Genomic DNA, 20817 nt, shown 5'->3' with positions numbered 1-20817 from the left:
CTTGTATGTTATATTTCCGAAAACACATACAACAATATCCCCAATTTAATTAATAATTGTCGGCTCGCGGTATTTTATTAACGTTCTCATTATGGAGCATATTTTTAAAATTTGTGTTTTTTACATAGATCATTATTATACACCTTTGTAACTGTACCTACGAAACAAGTCTACTTATTACCCTTTAGCATTTCACGACTGAATTATTACTGTGAATTATAAATATTATAAATATTACGCATAATTCTAATAAGATCTTGAGTGCTCCCGCAAAGTCAGAATTTTAATAACTAATAATTAACGTGAAAAAGATATAGAGGGTTTTCTTGTTAAGTAATAACACCAGGTATATTCTCCAGTAGCTTGTTGGAGAAAAGCTGTTACATGACGCTTTTGCAGAATATAATATAAATTGCAGGGAGGCATGATTTTTTTTCACAACCTCAAATGAATGTAAATGGAGAGTTATACATTTAATCTATCTCTCATATTGTTTTTTCTAATTTTCATTGACAATGAAGTTGAGAATTCTGTAGTAAATGAATAGACTAGAATAATAGTGATAAATATCCCGTAAATGAAAAAAGACTAATCGATTTCCATAAGAATCTTTTTTGTAGAACAACATGCGGACTCACAAAAATAAGATAAAAATTGCGCTACCTCTCTTCATTTAGAATGCACTTATGCTATTGATATTGTGCATAATTGAAGTGAGAATCTTTGGCTTCCATGGCAAGCCTTTAGGAACTGGGAAGTAATATTTGACGTGAAAATACTGATAGCTTTTTGGAAAAAAAACAATTGCGTAATACTTTTCAAAAATAGAATTTTACACGCGCAAGATTTTCAGTTAGACAAAATCTATCGTTGAAGAGAAACACTTTCACATTGAGGGAATAAAGTTTTTTACTAATTCGCTTAGCAAATATCGGATAATTTTGATACGCATTCTTTGGAAATATTAGCAAATAAAAAAGTCTATCTTAAAAATTAAAAACACCAGAATCTTCCTTCAATTTCTTCATTTTTAACTTCGGAAATTGTAAACGCGCATTAAAACTCATTCTGTTGATATTAATTGTTAGGTATACTATCCAAGGGATATAAGAGAAACTAGTGGAAATCCACACCTCAATAACCCGTGATATTAAAAATTCACAGTAGTGTGGAGAAATTCTTTGAATGAGGGCGAGTTTGTCATAAAAGTCGTTTTTTTATTTCAGTCTCCCTTCAAAGAATTATCTGAGTAATGAGAGATGATGTTGTAGGATCAGTAGATTTTAGCTCGCTTCACATCAGTTTTTGTTCTAATCGTCGAAATGACAGAAACTAATGTATGTTCTTAATAAATACCAAGAAGAACATGTATAAAAATAAATACATTACTATTTTTAGATTCGGAGGTATTTTTGAGGTTTTTGAACATCAGTGAAGGAAAATTGAAAAATAATTTTGGGGGTATTAAAACTTTCTAACAAAGCTTGAAAAAAAATAGTTGTCATAAAGATGAGAAAAATATTCAGGGATAAACCGGTGACGATTTAATAGAATCCAATTATTCTGAAATCGTCAATTGCGCAAGCTAGAATTAATAGCTTCGTTAATTGTTTAATTACCTAGGGGACCTGTCGCTTCAGAAAATCACATAAAAAAAACTTGTATAATAAACTAAATATTATAAAAATATTCTTGACATTTTCACCTGTAATCAGTTATTCTTGAGTGAAAATAGAAAGTTCTTTAGTTTTTAATCAATTTTCGGGAATTTTCATATGTATCCGAGCATTCATTTGAGAAAAGCATAAAAGTAATCAACAAAAATCCTTCACACAAATTTTGAATTTCCACATGGGTTGAACGTATTCTCCAATAAACTGATATCAGACCGAAATAAAGTTGAATGGAACAATGTTCTGAATATAAAATATTAATAGCTAACACCAAATTATAAATATTCAATCATTCTGTTTTCAATAATAATAATGAAATAGTTGGTTCAAGAAACATCACAAGGGTGTTGACTTCGCTACAAGAAATATCTTTTATAAAGAACTCTATCGAGCAATATTTTATTCCTAAAACATAGGAATGTGAACAGATAACTGTTATTTTCTGATTTTCTTTTAAAGCAGTAATTTCAAGTCTTTAGCTATTGAAGGACCGAAACGAAAAACTATTGTTTCTAATTTTGTGCAGACGTAAAATTTTTGGGGAGTAAACAACAGATATCGCAAAAACGTAGCTTACATATTGTGTAAAACAGCCCAACCTATTTTCGTGACAAAAATTCTGAATTTAAAGACATTTTTTAAATATTCAACTAACGACTTCTTTGTTACTAACAAGTCAAACTAGTAATTTTTTCTCAGTTAAATCTCAAACTTCCAAAGTGAACTATTCAGCAATGAGCTTCAAATTCAGAGTGACCCTGACATAATTTTAATTCTGCCCCTATCTCCCACTTCTTCATTACTTTCATCGCTCTCACGTCAGGTATGAAACTCTTGTCTCTCGCTCCCTCGATCTATTAAAATTTCGTCCCTCTCTAAATGACTGATACAAACACAAAGAACAGATCGAGAAATCCACAACTTTCCAGTAACGACACAAAAAATCTAAATTTTAGTACTGAAAAAAAATAATAGATTGCTTGAAGCAAATCTGAAATTCCAAAAAGATTTATTAATGAACGATCGGTTGACTCGGATGCGTGGGCCCTCCATTGAAACCGCCTACACGGTAGTCTCTCAACAAGTAAATACTGTCACGAACTCGAGTGCCAGGGCTATGGAGTTCACGCAGCAACTTCATCGTTGATTCATTGATGCATAATATGAGATCGATTCATTTCGAAGAGGGAACAGAAGCACTCATTCGAAAGACATATCTTACCTGGCCATTTCTGAACTGCTGTTGTTGTTGCTGTTGCTGTTGTTGCTGTTGCTGTTGTTGTTGCTGCTGCTGCTGCTGTTGTTGTTGTTGCTGCTGTTGTTGCTGTTGTTGTTGCTGTTGATGCTGATGATGGAAGAGGGCGAGTTGCTGAGTGGTCATCTGATTGTTCAAATAAACCAAGTGTTCGGTTCCAGGTCCTCCACTCTGCAATTGTTAACCCATGATTAATCCACTTCAAATACTATTTAGGATATTATTAAAGAAGACGATATATAATATTCTCAAGAGAATTTTGACATCTCAGTTAATTTTGTTCTAACTATTGCAAAATCGCTCGCAGTATACAGCAAGCAAATTTGCATGCATAATTACAGAACGAGTTCGGCGCATTAAACTTTTTAATTTTTCCCTCGCCAAATATTTTCAAAAAATGCGCAGAAAGAAATTTTCGATGTTTAGAAAGTGAAATAGTCTTTGAACTTTTTTCATGTGATTGATAAATTTTGTTAATTTGAAAAAATTTATGTTATCTGTTTTTGCCCGAAAGTTTTACACAAGATAAAAAATATGCTATTTGAAAAATTGACTACAATCGACCGTTTCTGCGATTATTCCACTACTCCACATAGATTGAAATTCGTTGAAAAAAATGCCCCAACAGATAGTATTCACGTAGTGAAGCGCCATTTTAAAAACTTCCACTAGAAGGTTCGAGTAAAATTTACATTATCTTGAGTAGAAATAATGCAAAAAATAGGCATTTGTGTGGAAGGAACCGTCTGGCAATAATTCATTCACTAGAGCAATTGCAATAAATGAATTTTTATGCATTAGTTTCTTTAAAAATGTGAGATCATTAATGCAATAATCCGTGAGACGTGAAAACTGACGTAGTTTGTTGTGGATAAAGAAGCAAAAGCAAATGATTTGAACCAGAAATGTCCAAGGATCTTTTATTTGAGATGAGTTGACGAAATAATTCATATCGATAACTACTTTAACATCACGAAAAATCTTACACTCAATTAGGTGGTAAAGCAAAATGGGGGATATTGATGAAAATAACAAGAAATGTTGCTGAGTCGATACGAATATTTGTTCATCAATTTACCTTGAGTTGCATTGGATGAAGTTCGTAAGGTACGGTATGTACATTATTCATCGCCTGGAGCCCAAACTGAGGTGGTTGACTCTGTTGTGGTACACTGAGCTTTGTCATTGGGTATTTCCATTTCTCGTGGCTCTGAAATTCAATCAAGATTCCACAATGAATGATCAAGACAAAGAAATAATCCAAAATATAATGTAAAATTCGAAAACTGATGAACTGATGAAATGTTTATAAAAAATAAATGAAGAATTCCAACAAAAATTAATTGCTTTTAAAAGGAATAATTATTCTCCAATATTCAATTTATCCAATATTCCATTTGGCTTGGCAAGAATTTTAATTCATACTAACTGACGTCACTGATTTAGATAAGTGAATAAAGGCGATTCTTTTAAAGATGAAAGAAGTTATTTCCATATTGATTTTAGGAAAATCTTCTGTTGAAAGTGAGAATGAAAATTTCAAAGGGCGTTAAGAACTTACGTTATCGATGATGGGATCATCTGCTAGAGCCCAAGCACGTGGAGTCTGTTTAGTTTGAAAAGTCGATGCCTGGGCATTAAATTCAGGCTCTGCTGGCCTTTGGAATCCATAGCCTACCATAGCGTCATCCTGGGCTCTATTGATGCCCATTTGACTTGTCTGTCCGGCTTGCAGACGCACTGCATCACCACTTGCCATTACCTGTCCACACTGATCTACGTCCTGAAAACAACATCAATTATACTTCAAAACTATAATAAAATTATTATTATTACTATATGCGATTAGATCCAACACAAAATCCTAATAAAACTAATACAAGAATTAACGTGTTCGTGCAGAAAGTTTATTGAAAAAAAAAACACGTGAGAAAAAAAATAAAAAAGTTTTTCTTTGACGTTGTAACTTTCACTATAAATAATTGTCAAAATGAAAATATTTATCATAAAGCGAAGTTTGCCAAGAAATATCTGGTTCGTACGTTACAGGATTCTCATCAAATCATCGTTATTGTTGCATTCAAGGATTAGTTTCTTGTCTTTGATCATGGAATAACATAAAAAAGAAATTATTCCATCTTAGTTCGAGTAGGCCGAAACTATTCCAGAACGTTGAAACAGTTTTGAAATGTTTACAAGATTTTTTAATTAATTGCAAATAACGATTTGTTCGATCTCAATAAGGTTTGCTACAATACCTGTTCGTTTTTTTGCTCAGTACATATGTGTGTTAAGTGGGAAGAAACTCATACTACTTTTCGATCAGAAAATTACTTGCTTTATAGATACTGAGAAGATAAGAATTTAACCATAATCGTGATTTATGCTCTATGTATAAATAATCTGCAGAGTATTGATGTGTAAGTTATAAAGTAGAGTGATTTTTAGTAACTGATAGTAAATCGAAATTTTCAAAATTATATAGATGAGAATCTATTCTTCATCATTTATCTATTTTTTTTAATGTCATAGAAACAAAAAATAATTAAAAACTTGATTAAAATTGTCACGATTAGAATTAAATAATAGATCGTATTATCCTTAACTTAAAACAAACGTCAGACTATTTAGCAAACCTCTACCACTCATCCTCCAAGAATTGGCGATTAATCGTGAGTTCAGATTTTCAACCAAAACGGAGCATTGAAGAGCATTGAAGAAAGTTTGAAAAATCAATGCATTACTAATACTAATACATACTAATTATCGACTCAAGACACATTATCAGTCATCCAACATTATATTTCTCATTTTGCAACAACAATCCCAATCACCAAGGAAATTAGAAGTTCTCATATTTAATAATCATCTCCTAACAGTGAAAAACTAGAGGATAAGATCTCCAAAGACATTTTTTTGACAGATCGACAGATATGAACTTGCATTATCATCAAATTTCCCCTTCAACTCCAGCATTTAATTGACAAAGCAATGTTAAATAAACTTCAGAATCCCTAAATCCTCTCATTAACAATAAAAACATCTTTGAAGTTATCTCAACCATAATCATTAGACATCATAAAACCAAGCAACTCCCATTCTCAATTAAATTTCTACCATGTAGCATCAAATTTCACAGCAGCATCGCACCTAACCTCAATCATGGACTTCTCTGAACTCCACACAAGCAAAAAAAATTAGCCTTCATTTATCACAAACAAAGCCCCAAATAATCATAAAAAACGAAAACACCGAGCACAACTCATAAAAATGGTAAATCCGTGTGAAATTCCGCTGAGAAAGCCCCCGAAGCTTCAGCAATTTCATTAAAGAAAAAAAATGAGGGGATTTTTGCAAAAAATGTTTTACCTCCAAAAATTTGTGACGAAAAAATTATTGTTTCTCAAGGTTCTCAAGCTTTTTCACTAAATGAATAACCACAAATATTGTGATAAAGTAGAGACAATGGATAAAATAAAAGAATAAATGTGTAAAAACTTGCAGTGGGTATGTGGCCATTGGCGGATGGATGATGTAGTTGCATTTGTGGTGCCGGTTCACCGCCGATGTTGCTCGTACTGAGCCACTTCATTATTTCTGAAAGGCCAAAAAAAAATCACCCTTAAAAATCACACCCTAAAATATACCCCATAACAATTGTTTCGATGATTAATCGATGGAAATCGCTGAGAAAAAATATATTCACGTACCTATCGAAGGCTCGTCCCCGAGGGTTTGAAAGGAAGCTTCGATTTTGAAGGTTATCCCCCCGACTCCAACCGGCGTCGCACTAACAAAACCCACGACTATTTTTTTTTCTCTTTTGTCCTTTTTTATCTCTCTCTTCTCTTACACACACACTAAATATTTCACGTATTATTGCTTCTGATCGAATAGTCCATTTTTACTCGTGAACTTGATGAATTTTCAAACTTTTAAAGGTTCTAAGTTAGGAAATTGTTTCTCGATATTTTTTTCTGCGATGAAGCCGTTGAATTGAAAATTAATTTAACAATTGAATCAATTGTGACATACAGTGCCGCCTCGCCGCGATTTTTTGACAACACTTGACACACCGGTTTGCAGAGATGAAAATTTTAAGTTTTTTTTTTAATCTGTTGGCGATTTTTTGGAGGGATTTCGAGATTATTTCTTCCCGTGAATTTTACTGACTCATTATATTTTTGAAAGATTTTTGAAGGTAAAGTGGGAGATGCGTGGGGGAATGTTATGTACAAAATTTTGATGTTAGGGGGTTACAAAGCGGAATAGTTTGATGGTTTTTGCAATTTGACTAATGAAAAATTTATTGACGAATTATTTGATTGATAAAGTTCCGCACCAGTTGATCATTTACCTCTCTGTACAAATTCGTCCAGCGGTGGTTTCTTTTTCTTTGATACAACTGAAATAGTTCACCCTCACTGCTTGCTTGTGTTTCAACCTCAAGGCCCTAACTCTATCGACAGATGCCAACTGCCGACATGTTTTCCATTTTTATTTACCTTTCTTTCTCTTGCCAGCAATTTTTCACCAATCCTTCTCTTCCTCTCCCTTCTTCACTCCATTCGCGTTACGAGGATTCACGACGTTCACAACGAATGAAACTTGAGAGTCGAGGCTTTTGTAGCGGTCGTAGTGGTAGTGCAAATTGGAAAACGCCATTGCTACCTATTTCGCGGGAAAATTCAAATTGCTCATACTAAAAAAGTAAATCTCATATTTTTTTTCGCCTACTGATTTTATCTCCAATCTTTAAACAGAATTGGGAATTTCGTAATGGTAAATTTGAATTTTTTTTTTCATAAAATAGTGTTATTTTTTTTTCATCCCAGATTTAAATGAGATGACGAAGTTCTTGGTTTTTTATGGCGCCTAAGAAAATCATCAAGTTCATCTCGTTGATGATATGATTTTTTATTTTTTCTGGGAGAAATTCAATAACTATTCAGTAATTTTTGTTTGAATTACATAAGATTATATTTTCCTTCGCTTCATCCAGGTTGATACGCCGATATACATGACATATCCGGCAATTTGATCATCGATAATCATCAGACTGATATTAATCTTCATTTTGTCATCACCAGTAAAAAAAATTGAAATAACTTTTTTCTCAGTTTGTTATAGATGACAAATAGTTATCTCATATACAGCTCGTTACACATACCCATACACACGTAGTTGAAAAAACTGCAACTGACAGGTAATTGTGGGTCAAACACTCTTCCATTATACCTGAGTAAAAAATATTTATTACTACCAATATTTCAATGTTTCGAGGGGATCGCAATAAATTTTTGTAGCTCATTCTAATAAAGAGATGCTTTTAAATTTCAGAATTATTTTGCTAATTCAAGAAAACCCTAATAGAAAATCTCGTAAACTCATCATTTGATTTTACGGTGCATTCATTCAATTAGACTCATCGAATATTTGAAGATATTTTTAAAAGACAACGAGAAAAATATCGAAAAATCCTCCCTGTGTATGTAATGTATTCTTTTACAAAAAATATGTTTCAATATTATTAGACAGTCAGAAAATTTACTAAATATTACAATTATTGACTAAGTCTAAATTTAAAAAATTATTAATATCAAACACATTTTATCCGAAATGTTTCATAAACATAGATGCAGAAAATTGGTTTATCCCAAAATTTTGATGGTCGATTTTTAAAAATAATATTTAACACAGCACAAGAACTATTTTTTAATATTTTCAGCGTTTTGCCTGCAAAATATCTCCAAAATAACAACTTGAAAATGAATTTTTAACTCAACTATTGCCAATTGTCTGCTAGTTCACTACTAGTTCGTCAATTAAATAATTGAATAATCAAATATACCAATAATAAAGATACTTATCTCCTCATCCCTCCATCACTTCCACCATTTCAAGCTCAACACTCAGATAATCAAACTAAATAGTCGAGAAAAATCAATAGCCATATAACAACAAAGAAATTGCAATATTAAGGGATGCACAATTAACCGTAAGTGACATTGAAAAATCATGGAAAATTTCTGGGAGCAAAATTTTGCATCAAAAAATTGTTATTCGTCTTGTCGTCTCTGTACACTTAGAGCAACGCAATGGGCATCCCTCGTTATACAAGTGCAGACATATATACATTTACATATTTATATTATATAATAACTATATAAACTAACATTTCGTCGATTATTTGTTTTATCAAATAATTTGTATTTTCTTTTTAGTTAAAAATAACTAATTTATAGAGTGTATCTTACGAATGATACAAGGTATTAATTTTTTTCCACCAACTTCCTTATTCTTTCAATAAAAAAAATGTTTTTTTCTTCTCATTTCATTTCTTAATACCTAGTACTATTTATTTTTTTTGTATTATCAATGCATTACAAGTATAAATGATTAATTATTTACAGGTGCAGTAAAAGGTGTGTGACAATTTATTCATCCGTTTTTTTAATGGTGTAGGCACTATGGCTTCGGACGTACAACAGATTTTGTACATCCTTTAAGAGATTTTTAATGGCAAAATCCATCGCTATGTGATTATTCTCTCACTTTGTTATTAAAAATCTCTTAAATATACAATTATCTTAGACAACCGAGATTAACTACCGATGTGGCGATGCCAGATGATAGTGTAAAGAACGTTTCTTTAACTGAAAAAGAATGAGAAGAAAAACGGGAAATAATAAGTTTTTCGAATGATTCAATCAAATACAATAAAATGATTTTAATCATCCAAAGAAATTATTTCCCTGCAATTCCTCCTGTTTCCACTTTTCTTGCTCCAGTTATTTTTATTATGTTTTATTGATGTTCTGTTTTTACTCTTTGTACGACTTTTGAGTTCGTCTCCTTCAGATTAATTAGTTATTGATTTTAATTATAAATAATTAAGATTTAATTATCATTCAGGTATCAGACTAATTTTCAGAACAATTCTTCATGTTTTAGGAAAGTTTTTGCATTTTTCATGTTTTTCTTACAGCATAAGAAAAAAAACAAAAATGTTTATAAATAATTGAAACGTCAAAAAATTAATTTTGTACAAAATTTGGAGGAATAATAAAACTTACGAACTTACACTCAGGTAATTCGATAATGAAGTAAATTTAAATAATTCATTCGATAAACTTAAATTAATAAATTATATAATTGCACTGAAAGAACGTTTTCCAAATCCTCTGTGATTGCCATCTTTTTCATTCTCATTTTCTATGGCAAATCGACAAAAATCTGCAGAATTAAGAAAAATCGTTATTTCGTGATATGTTTGCTTTTGAATATAAATTTAACGAAACAATTGCGAGGGCAATATTACTCATAACAGTAATACGCCAAAAATGTTTTTTTTACAAATTTTACTAACCACTCGTTCTTAAACCACTGATTTTTTTAATGTTGGGAAGACGAACTCAGAGTTAATTTTCATGTTTTTTTTTCATTGTTAAAAGACACATGATTGTTTCTAGTTTGCATTTATCTCCAATTGTTGTTGTATTTCATTTACTATTCATTCGATGAATGCAGGTGATTTTAAAAAATTCTAAAATGGGAAATCGAAGAGATCGGAAAGGCCCTCTTCGGTTGCAAGTGAAAACGAATAGTCACTCTCAGATAATGGTGGCTCCAGTGATAATAGGGACTCACTAAAGTCCAATATATTAACTTCTGAAACAGGTAAATCAAAAAAACAAGAATTATTGAATTTCAATCATTTACGTAGAGTTGTAAAGAGTTGTCAAATTCAACTTTTAAAAAGTTATTAATTGCGGCAATAAATCAAGAGATTTGCTATGTAAATGACAACATTTTTCACAAAATATTAAGAAATAAACTTTTTTTTATTGAATAAAATTGTAAAAGGCGTGCTTTCATTTTTTTTATCACGTTTTGTCAATTCAGTACGGAGAATTATCTAATGAAATAAATTAATTATTCTAAATCGGTGTCGAGAGCAACCACCTAACTAGAACTCTGCCTGTGATGTGATATTAAAGATACTACACAGGTCACAGTCAGAGTTCCGATAGGGAGCAACCACTTTTACATCTTTCGTAAATCAATTAATTTTTTCGAATTAACAATCAATAGCAAACTGTGGTGGCATATGAAAAAATAAATGATTATACCAAAGGGCTGAACAACTTTTATTAGTACGCCAGAAAAGAAAATTTTGAATAAGCGTTAATAAGCCAGTGACAATTCGTGAAATTCGAAAGAAAATTAAAAGGAACGCTGAAAAAGCACTTAAGGCCCGGTTGGAGTTTCTCGTTACCTCGTTTATATAGTTTGTTTTCTTGTATTTTATCTAAAGCTTTGGTACAGTCCTGTATGAAGCAGAACTGCCCCACATATTTAGGCTGAAAAACAAGCAGTTTGCCGTTCCTAGCCGTAGAAGACATATGATTGTTACTTAACATGTTATTTATTTATTTTTTAAATTTTATTTTGCCATCAATTTCATTGATGGTTGGCTTCCGAATGGAGTACCTGTAATCTCTCAAATTTTCAAATATTTGGAAAAGAGAGGGTGTACGTCGCATTTTTTTTCTAAACATGAAAATTGAAATATCTTCAGATTTTTTTTCGAACGCGTAAAACTCTTTGGTTCATATAATTAGGGCATAATGTACCAAATATTTTGCGAAAAAGAAAAATAAAATCAGTTGTGTTGTTTTTAAGATATTTGAGAAAATCGTTTCAGATAAAAAGTTGAATATCTTCTGAATGAATCATCCGATTTAGCCCATCTGCAATACCAAACATCGCAGTCATAAGAGGATCCTTTCTGCCAAATTTCAAGTTGATAGATTGATTTTTAAAAATGAGAGAGGGTGTAGTTCGCATTTTTTTGAAAAAAATAAAAATTGAAATATCTTGAGATTTTTCTTCGAACGCGTAAAACCCTTTGGTTCATATAATTAGGGCATAATGTACCGAATATTTTGCAAAAAAGAAAAATAAAATCAGTTGTGTCGTTTTTGAGATATTTGAGAAAATCGTTTCAGATACAAAGTTGAATATCTCCTGAACGAATCATCCGATTTAGCCCATCTGCAATACCAACCATCGCAGTCATAAGAGGAATCTTTCTGCCAAATTTCAAGTTGATAGATTGATTTTTAAAAATGAGAGACGGTGTAGTTCGCATTTTTTTGAAAAAAATGAAAATTGAAATATCTCGAAAACTTTGTAAGAACATATATATATATTCTGACTGACCCATATAGAGCACATTGGGACAAACATTTCAAAAGAATGAGAAATGTGAACGGTTGGATAGTTTCTGAGATATTTCCAAAAAACTTTTCAGAAACAATTATAGATATTTCAAAAACTACTCGGCCGATCGGGCTGAAATTCAGCACAGATGAAGTCCATATTAGAACCTATGAATTACCCAAATTTCAGATTTTTGGGAATTAATTTACCGAATTATACTCCTTCTTTTATAAAAATTGACCCTCAGCTGACCATAATCACATACACACACGGTCTACAAACGTGGTATTTTTATGTTTCAGATCATTCTACATCATTTCCAGGCAAAATTAGAGAATCGAAAAATCGAACGATCGCAATGCTTCCGTTCGGAAGCAAAAAGTAAAAAAAAAAAGAAAAATAGAGTCCACGCTTTTTCATTAAAATGGGGCATTATTTTACAAAGTCGTTCTTTCGAAAATGAATAAATATTTTAAAGATTTTTTAAATTATAATCTCTGTGCTTGATCATTGGCCGATGTCTGTGAATGAGATATAGAAAAATTAAGGTGACAATCAACTGTCACTTCAGCCTTCGAGAGTAGGAGGGAGGGAGGGGAAGTATGCCAAACGTAAATTATTCCATACTTTCAATCATTTTTTAGATTTTTTTCATCATAATTTCTTCACCTCATAATTGGCAGACGTCTCCGAATTAAATAGCGAAAAATCGAGGTGGTGATCAACGGTCAATTTAGCAGGCATGATGAGGGGGGTACAAAAAGTAGAATGAACGTATACTAAAACAATTTTGCTTAAAACATCAGAACATCAAAATTAAACTCTGCAACGTTCATCCTACTTCTTCTACCCTTCTTCTTCTCACTCGACAAAGTGATAGCTGATCGCCACCTCAATTTTTCGCTATTTAATTCGAAGCCATCTGCCAATGATCAGGTAAGGAAATTATAACTAAAAAAATCTTAAAAATATTTAATAATTTTTCAAAGAACATAGGAAGCAATTTCCTTCTATCCCCCCCCCCCCCCCCCCCCCCCCCCCCATCAGGCATATCCAACTTCTGCTTTTGTGCAATTATCCTTCCATTTCAATGAAAAAGCGCGGACTATATTTTTTATCTATTTTTTTTACTTTCTTTTCAGCCTGCATTCATTTATGTGGTGCAACTCTACTTCATACAGGAATGCATCACAATTTTAGGTAACGAGATAATCCAACTGGGCCTTAAACGATAAAAAAAGTTATCCTGTAGTATCAATGGAGAAAAAATTGTTGTATCCATGCTCTCACATCGTGGATATCCATGGGTTTTCTGCGGATAAAAAAAAGTACGCAGGCATAGGAGAAGTTACATGTGTTTTGAGATTAGCCTCTCGAGCTCTTTTTAAGAAAAAGAATAAGTAATCAAAGTCAACTCAATACTTTTGACTAGGCATTTCAGTGTAACTTATACAGTTCAATATTTTCGAAATATTGACCAGTGAAATGAAACCTGCATTTGTATTTGGATTTAGGGGTTATTGACCTCAAGACTGAGGAATTGATACCGAAGTGTATTTAGTTTAATAATGGAGAAACGAAGAACAAAAGATAAAGGGAGAAATAACTTTCTGACATGTTTCAGGAATTTTCTGTGGAAATATTATTTCTAGAGGTATTTGTTACATACCCTACGAAAATAATATATTTTCAGCAAATATCAATTTATTTCAGTGGACTATTTATATTCAAAAAATCGTCCTTCTGAAATCACACTGTTTCCTGGCAATTCTGATAAAGTTTTCATTATCATAATTAGATCGCTCTAGAAGATGTATTATTTTGATTTGCAATTTTTTCGTCATTTTCAATGACGATAACAAGTATCGTTGATTAATTAATTAATATATAATTAAAAGTTGATTAATTCGCCAATGAAGCGGTCGAATGATGTGAGTTAACTCATCTTTTCCCTGGGGTTTTCCACAATATTTCGGATATTAAGCCCGATAGCGAAACCTCGTATATGTATATGTATAATCATTTTTGCAGAGCTAATGAAGAATTCCTATAAAGGTAAATACTAAAATTATGTTATCCCCTTTCACTTCCGAGATATTTCTGGAAAAATCGCCAATGAACGAAAGTGAGGTACGTTGTTTTAAAACTTCACCCCAAATTTAAGGCTATAATTAACATGACGATTTTATAGATCACCACAACAACTGTAACTATTTGCATGTAATAGAGATTTTCTGGTAATCCCTCGACGGGAGAAATACGTTATTCAAAAATCCGAATCTTCATAGAAATAAATCAATAGGTTGCAAAAAATATACTTGTTCTCAATTTAGTTCAATCATTCTACAGAGTTGAATAAATCAACCTTCAAATTTATTTATATCATACCTCAGTTATTTCGTATTAAAAGTTACTGGGTACTTCAATCTAAATCCAATTTTTGTCAGCGCGAATTCGGAATGAATTTCCACCAATGGATTCTTCAAATTAATTCATAGTAATAATCTGTAAGACATCTTAAGAATGAAAAATCTCCACCCGATTGAACCCCACTAATTAATTTATTTCATAATCCCACGATTTTTATATTAAGAGACTCCTGAGCCGTTTACATTTAATTTCTATCGACACGAACTCAAAACGAAGTCCCTCCCATTTCCCTTACCCACAACGAATCCTCAAAATCAATTCATAGTAATCTATCAGCCACCTTTTTCCAAAAGCCAGGTCATTACTGCCCTCAATGTCCCTGAAAAAAATCTCCATCTGCCTGTTGAGAGAAAAGCCCCAAAACCAATAAAAACATTAGAAAGACAATTACCTGTCGTTGGGTTTTGATCCTCAGTCTGTAATTGAAACCTGCTTCCTCCCATAGGACCAAAGTCATCACTCTCACTGAGCAAAGCATCTCTCATGCCAGATGACGAAGTCGACGCAACAGCATCCTCATCATCATCGACAGTCTCCCTCTTGGTGACCTGATACCTCCTCTTGGACTCTGTTCTTTCCTTCTTTCGCTCCCCCTCGACAATGAACTCCTTGGGTATGACGCATGGTGCCGCATCTCCACCAGGACTATTAACCTTAACAGCAGGATCGTCAGGACACAGAAAGACCTCGATCTCGCCAGATAACGATCGCATATGGATCTGCAATTTAGGCTGCCCCAAATTATTGATTGGTTGTGGTACATGAAGTGTCGCTTCAGGAGGTGCCTTAACCGCCATAATGGCCTGATCCTTGTAAGCAGGAACTGATCGCAAATCATGATAAGTCACATAGGCAAATTGCCTATCAGCGCACAATTCACGTAATCTCTCCTCAGCTCCATGTATCAATCGATCCAATGCATTCTCCTTGGCCTCCAAATCATTTACTTCTCTCCTTAACTCTAATATGTCATTTTGTTCACCCGGTAATTGTCCCCCCTTCCACTGTATATTATTTTTACTCTTTTTTTCAAGTATTCCAATGCCTTCTAATACATTGGTAATATCGTATATTCTTCGCTTTTGTACTTCTAACTTTTCAGACGCCACATTGAGATCAACAACACCATCACTACTGCTTTCCACGAGATTTATGAATTTTTTAGTTAAAAGACTCAATGATGTGTCGTACCGCGTCCTCTCGACTGTTTTGCTTTTAGCTGGTGTATGAGTAAAGGAGTTGGAACCCGATCTTCGACGTTTACCTCTGGGTGCTTTGAAGGTTGATGGGACTGGGGCTGAGGCGGCGACTTCGAGGTTTAGACGTCGTTTTACTGCTTGAACTGAGATCTGCTCTGGACGTGGCACTGGCTGGGCAGGACGTCTTGTTATTTGGTAGTGCGGGGTCTGGCCGTATTGGTGGTCCTGCAAGTGGGGACTTGGTGTTTCTTCAGCCACTTTTTGCACTTGACCCTCTAGGGATCCATCTCCGTTGAATTCTGTTTTTACTTGGCAAATTCAAGTGATTCCCATATTAATTCAAGTGTTTTTCATTAAATCATAAACATAAATAAATTCCTTCGTGTGAAGACACTTGTTTCATTAGGCATTTGGCGAATATAGATAATAACAGAACACGTATCATTTCAGTAGCGAAGCGGTAGAGGGATGAAGTCGGAAACCCAAATTTTTAATGAGTGCATTGCTGAAATTCATTCTTCAGAGTGCAATGTATCTATGACACATTATTCAGGTCCAGTTATGTAGTTAATTTTTCTTGTCAATAGCACGAAAAAAAAGTGCTTATACATATTCGACTCTTCTCTAAAACTCACCCTTTTACCTAATCCCTTTTTGCGCTTCGTTGCTGATTTAAAACAAAAGCTTCAACTTATGAATAATGAATGTTGTGATTCTGTTATGCTTTTTGAATATTCTTCTGTAATAGTTTAGAGACTTTTTTCTTATTTTTCCTTCAAATTATTTAAAAATACAATAGAGATAGTGAATTTTTTAAAGAATATTTTTCTATGCTATGATTTCATGAATAATTTTTTTAACTGATAACAAACAATACAGAACTAACTCCTTTGGTACTAAAAAAATGCGAGTCTCAAGAAATATATAAATAAGGTATTCTATATATACCGACTGTTATGGCATTTATATTTAATTTGGTAATTCACCTACCAGAAGACTATAAAAATATAAATAAAAACTCAAGGTGACGTGCAAATACTTATCTTGTTTTAAACGATTCTTTTTTGTAAATAGTAAATGTAAATTGACAGATTTTATTTTTTAATCGGAATAAAAAGAATTGCTTCAACCCTCAGTTTATAAGAGACGATATTTTTTTAATAATTAGAATAAATATCCATCTCTTTTCCATTTTCAAAATTTCTTCACAAAAATCGCTGAAAATTACTTTTTACTCTTTCGATGTGAAGACAGCATTCTATTTTATTATATTTTCTCCTTTCTTTATCTTGTTTTACCATTTGAACAGATCTCATTAAGACATTTTAATTGTTTTATTAATTACTTAGTTTTCTTTGTGCCATGTCTGGTGTGACTGGCCTGGACGGGTCCTCCAGGACAACTTGTCTCCTAACACGTGGCATTTTATCGTCTTGGAGATTCTGTAAAAATGAAAAAATTCAAGAGATAAATAAATTCCTGCGATAACTCGTTGATTGACATTTTCTTTGCAAATTGATACTGGAGATCAAATAATCTCTAACCCTCAAAATATCAGTCTACGTCAAGGTCACAGTTGTATACAAAATTAACCTGAAAATTGTGGGATGAAGCATTTCGTTACGCCATCTAATTGATTTATTACAATAAATATTATGGAGTAATAAAGTTTGTTGAAAGTGTTTAATGTATGGAACAGTCGCTACTTCCTTCCATTGGCAAAATGGTCACAACAGAATATGGAGAGGGCAGAGTAGGCGATATGGAGACGATTGGTCAACCCACACAGGTGGAGATTCCGCGAATATTTATGTAATATATTTCAAATGGAAAAAATGGGATTTCCAGGGGGATTGAGAGCTATCCTAACAGGATCGTCTTATCGTCGAATATTTTATCGGTTATTTCTACTCTCTCGTAAATTCCTATGAATTTTATACTCCCGATATTAAAATTATAAGACAACATCGAAAAAAATCATTAAATGTATCATTTCGTCATGATAATAGAATTATATTCCTTTGAACATTCCTTTTTTCATTTGTCATGATGAACTTATTTTCGTTGTAGAAAGAATAGACATAGATTGGAATAATTGAAATTAGGTCCAATGAATGAGATTAGAAAATAAATCTTCTCTTTTACAGGTGTTTTTTTGGAAATTGATTGGAGAGAGATGTATGATACAACGCAATGTTCTTTTTGAATGCTTTTTTTGTGTTGAGTTTAGACAAATCAAATGTGATGAATTTTTAATGGAATAGTTGGAAAAATAAACCTTTATCTTGTGGAGAAAATTAATAAAATGAATGCAACTAATTATATAGCGTGACGGTGATAGAATGTGATGAGGAAATGTGTAATAAATAAGAATAGAAATTGAATAATTGAAAAATGATGTAGTTAATGTGTGGCATAAGGACGTATGCTGTCTTGTCATCAACTTTCAAAATCGGGTGACAATTTTTCTAAACTCTCTCTGAAATTCCCTGAATTTATCAAAACGTTCAGAAATGGCGTACGAAAATCGTGAGACTTTGTAAACCATTGGCTGACCAACAAAAACTTTTTTCGGGTCAATATGATTTACAGGTTGTCAGAAATCTGTGACAGATATGAAAAGTTGTGAAACAGCAATAAGTTTTTAACTCAGTCAGTTCTTATTGCGTTTAGAAATATTACGAACATCTTGCACTCCCACTTTACATATCTACTCCACTTGTTTCCTAAAATAAGATTATTTCACAACATTCTCTCGCATGGCTCAGGGGTAAGGGTGAAATTACAGCTCTTGACTTTTCCCAAGGTTCTTAAAAGTTATTTCTTTTCACATGAAATAGATGAAAGTGATATTTTTGGAGTAGAAAGGACATTTTTAATTTCCAAATAGCGTTTGATGAATTCTAATCAATAAATTTATATCTGTGTTCTAGATATTACACAAAAAAATTAGAAGAAGCCATTTGACGCAACCCTTCGCTGAAATAAAAAATTATGACCATCACAAAGAAATAAGAATATATCAGCAATTAAATCACTACTTCACATCAAGAAATTAGCAATTGTTAAGCGACGAAGAAAAAGAAATCTTATAATTATCCTTGAGATTTCCGAATACAAAAAGAATTTTTTGAAGGATAAAAATTCTGGAAACCAAAACATTCAAGTTATTAAAGCCCAAAAAGATAAATAAGATGAGAGAACCTTTTCTGCCACAAACAATGATAATTTTTTCTTGAATAAGCACATTGCTACATTCTAGCAGAATCCTCTTCGACAATCTAACCCATTTTCCTGTCCAAAAAAGAGAGAAGAAACCAAACAATGGTATAATTGTGAATTCTTAATTCGACTCTTAGGATATCAAATTTACTGATAAAAATTTAAAGTAACTCCATTCGTCTCATACAAATAATTCACTAGTGTCTCTCCAGAATAATCGAAAAGAAAATTTCATTCACGACCGGATAGACCAGAAAAATTGCCGGTCGAAATCGAAAAATGGAAGTGCAAATTGCTAGAAAGAAAAAACAGAATCAAAAGAACCTAAGCAAACAATAGCAAAAAAAATCATTTAACTGTGCTTGCATGTGAACGCCGGGACGCTACCATGCTGCGTTCTCCTCGTAACCTCCATTTCCCGAGCACATGTAAAAATTTTTTCAAAATCCCTCAAAATTCCTATCTCCATGTGTCCCCCACTCAGCCAACTTCCACCATACACAAATTCGAAAACCCCTTTAAAAAAATGGCAAATCTCCGAAGAACCAGATTTATTCTAACGATCAGCTGTTAACAATTTAAAGGACCTCCAGGCCCTCAAACATCGTCCTTGAATCCCCTCACCCCACCCCTATTTGCCAATCACACAACGTCAATCCCGGAATTATCACAATTTATTAACAAATGAAATTGACGAATAAATATTGTAAAAATCCCATTACTAAATGCAATCGAATCACATGTCTCAACCCCCCGAAATTCCCCCAAAAAATCTATATCCATGAAAAACCCCTGAAAGCCAGATTTTCCCAAAACATATTTCCCTTACCCGTGAAGACGATGAATTCTCCAAACTACCCAACGATTACAACTTGCCTCGTAGAGCACCCAAGAGTCAGCCCGAGAAATTCTCGTTGGTTCGGTTTAAAAAGCAAAAGAGGGCCAACAAATCGTGCCTCGAGTACTAGCCGCAGCTATCAAGCCAACCGGAGCGCCTTTGGCGTTGGAATTTCCACATTCAACACATAAAACAACAAAATAAAAAACAAAAAAAACCAAAACACTGGGAAAAGCCGACCCCCAAAAAGTCTCCCGCAACCCCCAAAAATCATTAAATCCCCGGGAAGAACCTATGAATGGCAAAAAATAAATACGAAAACCATCACTCACCTGTCTCTCTCAAACCTCGAAATTCGCCTACCTCCACCCGCCAAAAAGCTCGCCAATTACCTCAAAAAAATCCCCGGAAATCCCTTAAAATTCATGTAAATCCGCGTGTGTTTATAGGAGACACGTAACACGAGCCATTTTCAACGTCTCTCACCGCCCAGCGTCACGTCCTGCCTCCAATATCTCGTGAAAAGAGAGAGGTGAAAAAAAAATGAGAGAGCAACTGAAACGCCTGCCCTAAAACAGCCCGAATAAAAATTCAACGACAAACGCTCGAGAATCTCTAAGACCAATAAAATTCATTCAATAAATCCCATCAAAGCACTAATCCTCGTCCATTTTGTGCCACTCAATCCACAAATCTCATTCTCATATGCAACTCAGATGAATTTGTACATCGCGACTCTTAACTCCCTCCCCCCACCATTCAACGATTTCACTATTTTAATCACAGTTATCAATCCATCTTCAATTCATCTCATCAAAGCCGAAAAATAATACCAGAGCCACATGAGAGACAAATTAAAATTGAATTGAGATGAAAATTGTCTCACTGATTATGAAGTACACACGAGGCCCCGGCGTTCTTGCACTTCACCGATTTATTCTACTCTTCCACTCATATTACCCCTCTAACTCCCCC

General features: G+C 33.2%; 2 protein-coding genes across 12 annotated transcripts in view; both read right to left on the bottom strand.

Moving 5' to 3' along the window:
- Positions 1 to 7509, bottom strand: part of pum (pumilio) — a 113992-nt gene extending 106483 nt beyond the window's left edge. For 3 of the 7 annotated variants that reach the window (XM_011311213.1, XM_011311221.1, XM_011311218.1), the window contains exons 1-5: positions 6639 to 7413; positions 6431 to 6525; positions 4490 to 4711; positions 4007 to 4138; positions 2896 to 3099 (exon numbers count right to left, since the gene is read on the bottom strand). In XM_011311213.1, the coding sequence (XP_011309515.1) occupies positions 2896 to 3099; positions 4007 to 4138; positions 4490 to 4711; positions 6431 to 6520 (648 nt within the window). In that variant the 5' untranslated portion in view covers positions 6521 to 6525; positions 6639 to 7413. Of the gene's footprint in view, positions 1 to 2895; positions 3100 to 4006; positions 4139 to 4489; positions 4712 to 6297; positions 6366 to 6430; positions 6526 to 6638; positions 7414 to 7433 lie in introns of those variants that run through there. The other 4 variants (XM_011311217.1, XM_011311216.1, XM_011311219.1 and 1 more) reach the window with 4 other exon arrangements.
- A 2240-nt stretch (positions 7510 to 9749) lies between these two features.
- Positions 9750 to 20817, bottom strand: part of E2f1 (E2F transcription factor 1) — an 11931-nt gene continuing 863 nt past the window's right edge. The window contains exons 1-5 of one of the 5 annotated variants that reach the window (XM_011311210.1): positions 20175 to 20779; positions 19834 to 19999; positions 17128 to 17224; positions 14975 to 16090; positions 9750 to 10599 (exon numbers count right to left, since the gene is read on the bottom strand). In XM_011311210.1, coding sequence (XP_011309512.1) covers positions 10475 to 10599; positions 14975 to 16090; positions 17128 to 17206 — 1320 coding nt within the window. In that variant the 5' untranslated portion in view covers positions 17207 to 17224; positions 19834 to 19999; positions 20175 to 20779 and the 3' untranslated portion in view covers positions 9750 to 10474. Of the gene's footprint in view, positions 10600 to 14974; positions 16091 to 17127; positions 17225 to 17375; positions 17486 to 19833; positions 20000 to 20174; positions 20780 to 20817 lie in introns of those variants that run through there. The other 4 variants (XM_011311211.1, XM_011311208.1, XM_011311212.1 and 1 more) reach the window with 4 other exon arrangements.

The sequence above is a fragment of the Fopius arisanus genome, unplaced genomic scaffold, assembly GCF_000806365.1.
Source record: "Fopius arisanus strain USDA-PBARC FA_bdor unplaced genomic scaffold, ASM80636v1 scaffold00085, whole genome shotgun sequence".
Lineage (NCBI taxonomy): Eukaryota > Metazoa > Arthropoda > Insecta > Hymenoptera > Braconidae > Fopius > Fopius arisanus.
Note: the sequence above shows the minus strand (reverse complement) of the source record. Positions and strands in the feature narration are given on the sequence as shown.